Raw genomic sequence first — 13,437 nt, 5'->3', positions numbered from 1 at the left:
TCCAGATGACGGATCCCATACCTGTACCAAAACTAGAATGAAACCATTTCAGGTTTATTTAATGTTTAAATGTTTGTTACTTAACATAAAGGGGTAGTGCACCTTTCAGTTAACTATATTATAGAATACCCTAGTCTTAACATTTCACTTGGTTTTCATTGTTTTGAATATTTTTTCAGTTTTGGAATAATTTGCCATGCCCTTCTGCATCTTTCCTGCTTTCATATGCAGGTCACTGAACCTAGCAGTCAAAAAAATATTGATTTTTATTACTTATCTTCCTATTCAGCCCCTCTCCTATTCAATCTGTATCCTACAAAAAACAAAATAATTAAAAAAACTATCATAATAATATCAAATGAAACCCAGTTGCAAATTGTCTCTGATTTGTTATACTAGAATCTTATTTAAAGGTAAACGACCCCTTTACAGTATGGAGATCAAAATTACAGAAATATTCCTAATCCAGGAAAACCCAGGTCCCAAACATTCCAGATAATACATCTCATACCTGTAATTGTTTTCCATTAAATGAGTTTATTAATAAGTGTACAGGTATAGTATAGGGTAACCTGATCTGCTGTAAAAAAAAAATGTAAATCTGCCTGATAAATTGCCTTAAATATTTCATGTGGCTTTTAGTCAATTTAAATGGAACATTGCAGTACTTGGACTTGAGCTAAAGATAGAAATGAATATAAAGTCTCTGATTTAAGGAAGACAACTTTGAAGTTAGATGAATGGACATACAATAATTCTTTCATTATGCTGAGAATAGCCAAGCGTGGGCATGAAATCATTAATAAAAGATCATACACAGTGGCAGCTACTCGGTGGGGATACCTATTGCTTTTTACACGTTCAGTAGCTTTACTGGATCTAGTGTCATTTTGCTTGATGCTCCTATTAAAAGCGACATAAAAATATAGAAAAGCCTGCTCAGTATCACTCTGTATTGCATCTAGGAAGCTTGCCCCCCCTGCACCCCTTTAAGGATAGGAGCATATTAGTGTAGGATTGACACCTTTTCCCAGTAACTCCGGGCAGCGGACGAGACAATGAAATCATGGGGCGGGGCAGTGATGTTGTGGGTGGAAAGTGGCGGTGTGAGGGCGTGTCTGTGGGTGGGGCTATGATGTAGCGTTTAAGAAAAACGTGCAGGCAGTTTTGACCAGGACAGCGCTTCCGAAAACCGGGCTGTCCTGGTCAAAACCAGACAGGCAGCAACCCTATATAATGGCAAATGCAAAGGGGAATAAAGCATACTTTAAATTTAAGGGGCAATATCACAAAGGAATATGATTTGGATTTGTGTCTGAAAAAAATGTGCAATATTTTGATTAGTGTTAAAAAAAAATGATTTGTTACGTTGCAATAAAACTAGTTTCACTTCATCTGATTGTATAGATAATCCCCCTGCATAACGTACTTTTGCTTACAAAACAGTCACAACAAAGGTTGAAGGGGGGTTGTATACCGTGAATCTCTCTACATTGCAAGAACCAAACATGGAGTAGCTTCCATCTCCCTGTTCATATTAAGACATTATGTAACCTTTAGATTTTATGTGATTAAAAAAATAGGTACAAGCAATATTCATTTCACCTTAAACAGTAAATTCCAGTTGGCAAGGCAGATTATAGAGTCTCGCTTCACATACCCATCACATTGTACCTCACAAAAACCAATCCCATAACACAACACCTTTCCTATACCTATAGCCTCATGTCCCCACTTTCAAAAACCCCTATCTACTAATTCCTATTGCAAATTTGTTTTTAGGTAAGTAATGCAAATGTAAGTGCCAACATCACTAGAAATGTAACATAAGGTAAAATGGAGTGAAGCCAATAAGACTGCAGAATTAAACCCTTGGCCCACTCACAGAAAAAATATCCCTATACGTAGAAAACCTACTTATTGATTTAGCGGACCATAGATTGTCAAGTCATCCCCAACTTCCCTCTAATGCTCTTCTAAAATGGGTTCAGTGAATTAAGTATCTTAGACTCAATATACACAAAGACCCCTCACAGTACCTACAGAACAACAGTAATCCCATAATGTCAAAACTTCACTCCAACCTCCAAATCTCGGCAAATCTGCCCCTCTCACTAATAGGGATAATGAACCATATTAAGATGAGTTATCTCCCCAAATTTCCATGCCACCTACATAATGCTCAAATCCATATCAATTTTTTTAAAAAACGTAATCACCTGATTCTTCACATATGGAACCAGAAAGTTTCAAAAATTTTCCTGGGAGAAGTCGACGACTGACTGTCAAAGATGTAGGCCTAGCCTTATCCAATTTCCAACTATATTATCTGGCAGCCAAAGTATACTACCTGCATTGGTGGTACCACCCTGACCCATATAACCTCAATATGGTGTTGAAAGCCACTATAGCGGGATCACTAGAAAGATTAAAGAGAGCAAACTCTCTGATGTGGGCAGCCTACCATCAACCATCACCACACCCCATAGAGCCTGGACCAAGTGTTAAGACGCCATCTGTCTCAATTCTTGCTTGCTGCTATGGGGCAACGTCAACCTTCCCCATTTTCTCAACTTAGAGGATTTCCTCTACTGGCCAAGGCAGGGAATTAAATACCTGGGTGACCTTTCCTCTCATATAAGGATTTTCAATCCACCTCTGAGAATACACCTCCGAGAATCTCCCAATGTGCAGAGAACAGCCAGCAAAGTTGGTATCCAGACTATACCAAATTCAGTTGGCCAGTTTCCAAAGTGTGTGGACCAAAGTGTTAAGACTCCTCAAAAAAGACCCCATCTGTCTCAATTCTTGCTTGCTGCGATGGTCCAACGTCAACCATCCCCATTTTCTCAATTTAGATGATTTCCTCTACTGGCCAAGGCAGGGAATTCAAATACCTGGGTGACCTTTCCTCTCATATAAGGATTTTCAATCCACCTCTGAGAAAGCACCTCCGAGAATCTCCCAATGTACAGAGAACAGCCAGCAAAGTTGGTATCCAGACTCTACCAAAACCAGTTGGCCAGTTTCTCCCCTCCATTCCCTACATCACAAGCATAATGGCAAGCAAACATCCCTGATTTTACCCAGGATGGCTGGGATGAGGCCACAGAGACCATGTATAAAAGCTCAATAAATGTGAGAGACAGACTAATCCAGTACAAAGCCTTCCATCAGCTCTACACAACACCCCTAAAACTTAAAGCAATGGACAAGAAAGATGACAATACATGTCCAAGGTGTAGAGCCCCTGCAGCAAACTTCCAACATATGATCTGGGCCTGCCCAGCAATAATGACTTTCTGGTGCCAAGTAATGGCTTCTTTAGCAACTACCCCTGACTTTCCACAGGTAGTTTCCCGTACAGTCTATTGGGTGTAGTAGATGACTTAGTACCTACTGCATATGAAAGGCTGAGGTTTAGAACCCTACTGTTTTATGCCAAATAATGTGTAATTATGCACTAGATGTGGCCCACCCCTCCTAAACAGGACTCCTGGATCAACCTAGTAATACCTATAATTAAATTCACATATGAAGCCAGAGGCACCACCCATACATTTGTAAAGATATGGAGTCCCTGGTGGGAATCAGGCCCCGGTGTACAACCCAGGGATGACAATGCCACTGTAGAAAGTATTTCTTCTGCATCTGCAACTACTCTTATGGTTCTCTTAATCTAAAAGCATTGATGCAAACCTTTGGGCTAAGCTCATTAAAAACCATATTTATAGTTTGTCTTGTTTAAAGCAAATAAAAAAATATAATCTTTTTAAAAAAAGACTGTAGAATTAAAGTTTTCTTCACAATCTCAACAATAAAGAACTAATAAATAAATACATAGATCATACTGACAGACAATTTGCCAAATATCCGAACTGCTAAATATTAAGACTAGGAGAATTATTGCTAAATTAAACCATACATTCAGTACATAAAAACATAAAAGGACAATTAGCATCTCCTGTTTGAAGCACATTATATAAAATATTTAAATTTGGTGCCTTCACAAGCAGTGGTGCAATTTGGTTCCTTAATGTAACAAGATCCATAAATCACCTGTAAGTATACCCTTATAAACAGTCCTTAGAGATCCCATTAACTACCCTTGAGTCCCTGTTGCGGATAAAAGCACTCAGCCTCCAACTTCGTGTGTTTATATGGCCATGATCCTCCTCCGTGACTTCTAAAATCCTGATATTTTAAAACAGGGGGTAATTTATTCGCTTTTATATAAAACACAACCTACGAATGCAGAATTAAACATTTTTACAATGCAATTGTAATACAGATATGCACCAGTCTACACAACTAACTGTGGATCCCAAGTTTGTATGCACACACACAACTGGGTGCTTACTTGAATCTGCCCATTGTACTGCACATATATACACTTGGGCCAAAATGATCCATGCACCTGTCCGTCCAACATCTGTTTATTATAAAGTTGGTCCTCCTTTTGCTGCTATAACAGCCTCTGCTCTTCAGGGAGTAAGATGTTGGAGCAGTCACTTTCATCTCAGCAAAACCATTGAGTGCCTCTATGCACAAAGTGAGCTCGTTTTTGTACTGAAATAGGAAAGCTGCTTCCCCAAAGAAGTAAAGAATAGTCAAGAATTTCATGGTACGCTGTAGCAATAAGATTTGCTTTCAATGGAACCAGTTGTCCCTGCCTCAACCCCAGACCATTATTCCTGCTCCACCAAACTATATTATTGGCATTGTGCATTAGGCAGGTAGTCTTCTCCTGGCATCCTCTTGAACCAAGACATTTCCACCAGGCTGCCAGTCCAGTGAAGGTGACCTTTACAACATGACAGCCAATGCTTGGCATTGTGCATGACAGTGTTAGGTTTGTTGGCATCTAATCACCCATAAAAACTAACTTATCCTAATTATTAGCTTGTGTGATATTGCTTCCAAAAACAGTTTGGAATTGGGGTGTGTGTATAGATGCTGGGGTTTCATTTGGAGAGGTTGAACTTGATGGACTTTGTCTTTTTTCAACCAAATGTAACTATAGAACTATGAACAGTGAGTGGCCCAACTGAAGATATGTTGAACATGTGAGCAAGAAAATTAATGAAACATCGGTTTGGAGTTATATCAAGGAAGTGAGACAAGCGTAAGGAGACTGTAGTCTTTTAGAGTAGTGGGTAAACCAAGACAAAGAGAAGGATAAGTACAGTAGTTCAAACTGACGGGAGTACAGGTATAGGACATGTTACCCAAAATGATAAGGAACTGGGAATTTTCCCTAGTTTGGATCTCCATACCTTAAGTCTGCTAGAAATAATTTAAACATTAAATAAACACAATACGATTTTTTTGCCTTCAATAAAGATGAATTACATCATAGCTGGGATCAAATATAAGGTACCATTTCATTATTACAGAGTACAAGAAAATCATTTTTAAACCATTTTAATTATTTGATTACAATGGAGTCCATGGGGATCACAGATTCCATTCCAGTACAAGCTTATAACATTAGAATCTGCTCTACAGCATAGAATTTAAGATATGCTGTTCTGTAGATAAACTCCTTTGCACTTGGGGAGAGAATTCCATATGTATGGATCTGCCAGATAATGTTTACATTAGAAAAAGGCAGTGTGGGTGGGTAGTGTGGGAAGTTTCCAATTTTATTTCTCTCTTGCAGAAAAAGAAAATGAGAAATACAGAGTCAAATACACATTTTAGTCAGTTTGATGCATAAATGTTTTGTGAAAACCTCTACTTTCCACATCCAGGTACTACTGATTAATCCAGGATTCGGTACGGGACATTGCCCATATCTCCGCATCTGATTTGGGAGAAAACTTAGGGCTCAAAATTTGTTTAGTATTTGGCCTAATGCAAAAATGATGGCTTAGGTGTACAGTACATCCCCTATTGAATACCAACATCATAGGTCAAAGGGAGGAGGGACAGCTCTCAACCACTCTGGATTATACATTCCACACCTCTACCACCTTTACAGTGGCACAATTCTTACTAGAGGTTCAGTATTCCTGGACACAGTGTCTTTATACTGTTATATTTATAAACATTAATTGCTGCTGCTTCCCAACAGCAACTTCAGCCAATACTGAATTTAATAGGACCTCGTCTCCTGTATTACCAGGAGTATAGAATTAGGGGAGCCTGGTTATGAGCCATTTAGAAAATACTACGTTCTGGCTTGCAGTAGATGGCAAGGATATTAGGTGAGCAAACACTGGATATGGAAGTTTATGATAAGTCCATTGTGATGTAGTTGTTTGACTGTGTAGAAGCAGGATTAATAATTTAAACCAAATAATTTCAATATAAATGTCACAGAACATCAAAAATTCTCAGATGAATATAAAAGAATAATACGTGAAGATTAAAACAGCAGAGAAAATGAATTCTCTGTCTTGCTGAGTTTGCTATAATCCTTCACATATTAATGCTGAATGGCAACAGAAATGTCATAAAAAAATGTACGCGATTTTAGCAAAATTCCAAGAAACAATAGTTTTTAATCTCATGTATTTCCAAAGAGGGTCACGTCATTGTAATTTACCTTATTTTAGCAGGTAAAAAATACTCCTCCCCTATATGTGAGGTGCTATGCAGCCAAACCAACAATGCTACCCACACAATGCCAACTTTTGGGACTTCACATGGTTTATCAACCCCCCCCCCCTCCATTTAGTGTGAGGCTGGCACTTCTTGTTTAACAGCAATGAACAAATAATAATACTGCAGGAATCTAGCCCCTGTAGGTTACATAAAGGAATGTGACTTCTGTATATAAAAATGCAGGATGCCAGGCCAAGATCTCAAATACAGGTATGGAATCTGTTATCCAGAAATCCGGAAATCCGTGATGAGAAAGCTCCAAATTATAGAAAGGCTGTCTCCCATAGACTCCATTTTATCCAAATAATTTTCTCTTTATTAATAAAACAGTACCTTGTAATGATCCAAACTAAGATATAATCAATCGTTATTGGAGGCAAACAGGCTTTTGGGTTTATTTAATGTTTAAATGATGTTTTAGGAGACTAAAAGTTTAAAGACCCCCTTTATTGGGAAAACCCTACAGCATTCTGGATAACAGGTCCCATACCTGTATAGGGAAATACTGAAGTAGTCGATGCTTAGATACATGCAGTGTGCATATGAAGAGTGGGTATTTACGCCAATTCAGACTACAGCCACCCCAAAATGACCGCTTCCCCCTTGGAGAGTGATCTCATAGGTCAGAAGCTGGCCTGTAGCTCATGGGACACTGAAAGAACCAGAGGTCTTCCGGGAGGAGAAAATGAATTAGGAGGAGCCTGTATTTTGCTGCAACAATGGCAGAAATACCACTGAAGTGAAGACTATTCAGGAAAACATGAAGGAACTCCTGCTGACAATGGCTCAGAGGAAAAGTTATTGAGGATGCCTTCCTTATAAAGAGCACCCAGTGCATTAAGCTGGGCCTAAATGGCAAGATCCACTTGTTTTGCCAACAAAATTGATGGGCCACATCAATATAATCTGTGTTTGGAATATAAAGAAGGCCTACATAGCCCGACCAGGAGAGGACTGTATCAACACACCTGTAGGGTCTTTGCCTGGATGGACTGTCAAACCAATCTCACTTCAACCAAGGAGGGTTCTAGGGTTTGACTCATTGTCAACAAGTAAGTAAAACAAAGCACACTCTTTCCTTGGGATAACACACCAGAAATACAGTAAGTGCTGCATTATGAAAACATGAAATAGTTTCTTACCTGTTTGTTAATCTCTGGCAAATATAATTTGTGGCCAAGAAGATTTTTGTTTAACCGCACACCGACACCACCCTTCCTGATATAATCACCTGGTGCACAACGATAGAGGCATCGGCCACCTCACAGAATCATAGAAAAGAAATTCGCCGGCACACAGGATTTTAGGCTGCAGGGCAAGCCCTTGCAATTTTTTAATGCAGTGCAGGTGCAACGTTTCGGGGTCACGCCCCTTTGTCAAGCATTGACAAAGGGGCGTGACCCCGAAACGTTGCACCTGCACTGCATTAAAAAATTGCAAGGGCTTGCCCTGCAGCCTAAATATAATTTGTGCCCAGTTAATTTTAAAACAAATGCCCCTAAATTCTGACGGATTACATATTATTATATATTTGTATCTTCTGAACACACAGACAGCTTAGACACAATGTATGCATCCTATAAATTTATTTATATAGCACTACTTGTATTCCAAGCACTGAACATCTTTACAATGCAATAAAAGTACAAACAGGGAGAGGAAAAACACTGCAATAAACCCCTATACATTTTCAGTTACAAAGATTAAATGCCATGTGCTGTGGAACACAAGAGGATCCTGCCCCGCAGAGCTTACAGTCAGGGCTGAGAAATTACACTATACAAAGCGAGAGGGACGTTAGGTCCTAGGGAAATAGTGACAGATGAAGTATTGTGAAAGTAAAGTACAATGGACTGATGTGGGCATATTTAATACAAATATGCAAAAGAGGGTGGCATTGATAAATGCACATACATGGCCCAAAGGTTTTATTAGTAATGAAGTCTGTGCCCTTGGTTGGGCAGGTCTGAAAATCCTGTTGGATGAGGATTGCAGTGGTGTAATAATGCAGGCTTTATATACTGTCTGATCAGCCCAATGTGATCCAGCACTTGCGTAGCCAAATTGGACAATCATTCATTATATGGCCACACCAAATTAGCATGTTTCACCATGTATGGTCATCTTAAGGGCATGTAAATACGATACCTATTTTCCCAGCCTCTCCAAGTGTCCTGCCTGGTGTTTGAAAAAGAGGTTGTCACCTCTCCGATAATACAGTATAAGAAGAATTACCAAACACTTGAATGCATGTGAAGGGGTCTGCCCCCGAAACGTTACATCACTGACGTGAATAAAAACGCTGGGGTTCGCCCCGCTTCACATGCCTTGGAGTATTTGGTTATTCTTCTTATACAGCTTAAGGGCATGGACACACATGCGGATCTTTGCCGCGGTTCGCGCCATGGTTTTTAAAACAGCTAACTGCCGCGTTAATAGCTGTTGCTGCTAGCATATATACAACTGAAACACACAATGAATACGCTACATCTTAGCATCTGGCTGATGCCACCAGTTTGCAGAGAGCAGCAAAATTGAAGGCAGGAGAGAGTTTGGGGAGGGGAGACTACTATACAGCAGACCCCATGGTTCAGGCCCTCCTGGATCCCTTCTGTGTTTGCTGTACTGTAGTTGCACCACTGGTTACTATAAATGAAATAGACCCTGCAACCAGGTCTGGACTGGGATTCAAAATTGGCCCTGGCATTTTAAGCAAACAGAGGCCCAAACAGCCCCTCACCAGCCCAATAAATAGTGATTTGGCTATGGCATCTTACAGCAGCCCCTCTGGCGTTTGCCAGAACCAACAGATTGCCAGTCTGGGCCTGCTTGCAACTACAGGGGACCTACGGGGGTATTGGAGGCCCATTGGGGCACTGACCAATAGCAGTTTCAATATATTCTCATGAAATATGTCTTACCCACCAGTTTGCTGTGGGCCCCAGGCCTGGAGTGGCAATCTGTGGATTCTGGTAATTGGCAGAGGGGCTGCTGTAAGATGCCATAGAAGAGTGGTCCCAACCTGTGGCTCGTGTGCAATATGTTGCTCAAAGTGGGCACTTATTTTTGAATTCCTGGCTTGGGAGGCACATTTTGGTTGCATAAAGCACCAGGTTTATTGCCAAATAGGGCCTCCTGCAGTCCACATGGGGATACCACATAGCCAGCCCTTATTTAGAACCCCCAGGAACTTTTTTTATGCTTGTGTTGCCCCCCAATTCTTTTTACAGGTAAAAAAAATGTTGGGGGACACCAGCTATAGACAGTCAGTATTTGTTGGGCTGGTGGGGGGGGGGGGGTGTTTGGGCCTTTGTGTATTAGAAATGTCAGGTCCTATTTTGAATCCCAGTCTAAACCTGGCAGGGCTCAGTAACCTTTATTCACCCGCTGGCCCCTGACTACTGGTACTTACATCACTAGGGAATGTACTGGACTGGACTGAGAATCAAAATAGGCCCAAACAGCCCACAGAGAGGCCGAAAAAGCCCCCCACCAGCCCACTAAATACTGACTGTCTATGGCATCTGACAGCAGCCAGTCTGGCATTTGCCAGGACCTACAGATTGCCAGTCCAGGCCTGGGAATGTATGTGCCCCCGTAACAAGTGGATTTGACTTACTCCTGACACCTTCCATATCTCATCAATGTTATTAGCTTCCCAACCTCCATCAATTTTTCTCTGCCTGTTCCTGGGAAGAACCTTTATCTGACCAGCATTGGCCCCTTGTTCCCCCAATAGTCAGAGCTTCTTGTGTGTCACACTGATGTTACTACTATAGATGCAGCACAGCTCCCCAGAGACAATACCTGCACATGACAACAGCAGATCGGTAGGTGCATTTCTACGGATGAGCCTAATGTCAGAGCAAGGGAAGGTGCAGGAGTCGGTGAGTACATCAGCCCGTTGCACTGACATCAGCTCGGGGAGAGAGCGCAGTGCGCATGCGTCACGGCTTTGGGTGGGGAGAGATGCGGAGCAGCAGCACAGCCCGGAGCATCCGTATTCCCCTAGAGTAGCGCTGCTCTCCCTCCGTATCCCTCTCCTCCTCCTGCTGCTGAACCATTAACCTATTCCTTCCCCGCACACCCCACCCTCCTGCCTCTCTCTTCCCTGTGCCCCGCATCCCCCAGCCCCACCAACACAGCCCCACACACTGCTGCACAATCTCCCCTGTCTCCTTCCCCTGCTCCTGTCTCCGGCTCCTTCCCAGAGCATCATGTCTGCAGGGGGAGATTTTGGAAACCCACTCAGAAAATTCAAGCTGGTTTTCCTTGGAGAGCAAAGTGGTGAGTGATCAGACATCAGGGAGGGGTGGGTTTGCCCTTTGCTTCCTAATTGCAATATATATATATATATATATATATATATATATATATATATATATATATATATATATATATATATATATATATATATATATATATATATATAGGTGTGTGTGTATATTATATATATATGTGTGTGTATATTATATATGTGTGTGTGTATATTATATATATATATATACTGTATGTGTGTGTGTGTGTGTGTGTATATTATATATATATATATATATGTATGTGTTATATATATATATATGTGTGTGTGTGTATATTATATATATATACTGTATGTGTGTGTGGGTTGGTGCAGTCTGTACATCTTTGCAGAGCTTCCTCCCTTATTTCTATACCAATATGAATAAGGTGAGATTGAGATGGGGGAAAACTGGGAGAATAACCCCTTCTATACTGGGCTGGGCCATTGCTGGCATTTCTGTACTTACATTCTAGGCTTCTCCTTATTATGACAATAGTTACTGTGCATCTTTCTAGATACCGATGCTCAGTGGCCTGAATATGCCCTGTTGCACCCCATGGGCCATATATATATATATATATATATATATATATATATATATATATATATATATATATATATATATATATATATATATATATATATATATATATATATATACAAAGAAGAAGGTAAGCACTCACAGGTCTTAAAATGTTCAAAAAGTGAAAATTTATTGAAGAATTTTTTCTGACGTTTCGGCTAAACCTATAGCCTTTCTCAAAGTACTACTTTGAGAAAGGCTATAGGTTTAGCCGAAACGTCAGAAAAAATTCTTCAATAAATTTTCACTTTTGAACATTTTAAGACCTGTGAGTGCTTACCTTCTTCTTTGTATATCCTACCATTTTGGCGCAGCACCCAGGCACTTTATACCCTACAGACGAGTAGTGCCGGCCCTCTTTGGACATTATATATATATATATATATATATATATATATATATATATATATATATATATATAAATACCACATCACAAATGGAGTGCTGGTCCAGGAATTGTTTATTTCTAACACAGAACTGTATCTACAGACTGAAGCTTAGTGCCCTGAATATATATATATATATATATATATATATATATATATATATATATATATATATATATATATATATATATATATATATATATATTGTGGTGGAATAAATAAATTATAAGTACCACATCACAAATGGAGTCCTGCACACAGAACTGTATCTACAGACTGATGCTTAGTGCCCTGAATATATATATATATATATATATATATATATATATATATATATATATATATAAATATATATATATATATATATATATATAAATATATATTGTGGTGGAATAAATAAATTATAAGTACCACATCACAAATGGAGTCCTGCACACAGAACTGTATCTACAGACTGATGCTTAGTGCACTGAATATGCCTTCTTGCACCCCATGGGCTATATATATATATATATATATATATATATATATATAGATATATATATATCTATATATATATATGTGTGTGTGTATGTGGTGGAATAATAAATTATAAATTCAACATCACAAATGGAGTGCTGGTCCAGGAATTGTTTATTCTAACACAGACCTGTGTATGCTTAATATTTGACTGTGCACCCCACAATTGCTTGACACTTAAGGACTTATATATATATTATATATATTGCCAAATACTGGAGCTGGTGCATTAAGCTTCCTTTTATATAAGTGACAGCAGTCACCTGGCTTCTCCAGGCTAGATCTATATTACAGGATTGAGGCCCTTGTCATAGAATCTTCTGTTAGAGAGGAGACGGCCCCAGGGCCATGGTTGTGTTTTGTCGTGGCAGCAGATAATGCAGGTATTTGTGGATTTATTCAGTGCAAGCTTCCCCTATAGGGTATTATGGTGATCTTTGAGGCGGACACACCCTTAATGACTCTTGGGATCTGTGCGGGAGACGTACACAGACTGCTCTCCTCTTTATCAGCAGAATGGGGCTGTCGGTGTTAGTAAAAGGTGCTATATCTGTGCTGATACAATTCCTATGTCTGACCTTGTTTATATAGCTTACGAATGTTAGGAAAGAATAACAATATTATGACACTGTAGAAGCTTGAATAGGAGCATATATTTCATCTATTTCATAATAGAAAATTAGATTAGCAATAAACAGCTCCTCAGGGGTAGGGGGAAGAGTTGATGTAGGATCAAATCTATAATAAATACCTAGGCTGAGTGAATAGCTACTGGCACATTATCTTTATTCATCTTTTTTCTTTTGTATAATTTGCCTTTATTTTTCAACCAGCATTCATTCATGCAATTCAAGGGAATGGCACGCAAGCAGCAAATGCGAGCACGTAGGTCACTGTTGCAGCTTCGGCCTGCGTTCCACATCACCGCTTTTTGCCAAAGGTCACTGCTGTTGGCTAATATTTTAAGACCTTTTCACCCCAGAGAAAAGAAAATAATTTATGGCTGGGGCTCATTCATTATTCGCTATGGGGAAATGAGA

At 39.6% G+C, this 13,437-nt stretch overlaps 1 protein-coding gene across 1 annotated transcript in view; it reads left to right on the top strand.

Moving 5' to 3' along the window:
• The first annotated feature begins 10,687 nt into the window (after positions 1-10,687).
• rab6b.S (RAB6B, member RAS oncogene family S homeolog) overlaps positions 10,688-13,437 on the top strand; it is a 34,049-nt gene continuing 31,299 nt past the window's right edge. Inside the window, 1 exon segment of the mRNA NM_001092663.1 lies at positions 10,688-10,896. Coding sequence (NP_001086132.1) covers positions 10,827-10,896 — 70 coding nt within the window. The 5' untranslated portion in view covers positions 10,688-10,826.

This window comes from Xenopus laevis, chromosome 5S (genome assembly GCF_017654675.1).
Source record: "Xenopus laevis strain J_2021 chromosome 5S, Xenopus_laevis_v10.1, whole genome shotgun sequence".
NCBI classification, from domain to species: Eukaryota; Metazoa; Chordata; class Amphibia; order Anura; family Pipidae; genus Xenopus; species Xenopus laevis.
Note: the sequence above shows the minus strand (reverse complement) of the source record. Positions and strands in the feature narration are given on the sequence as shown.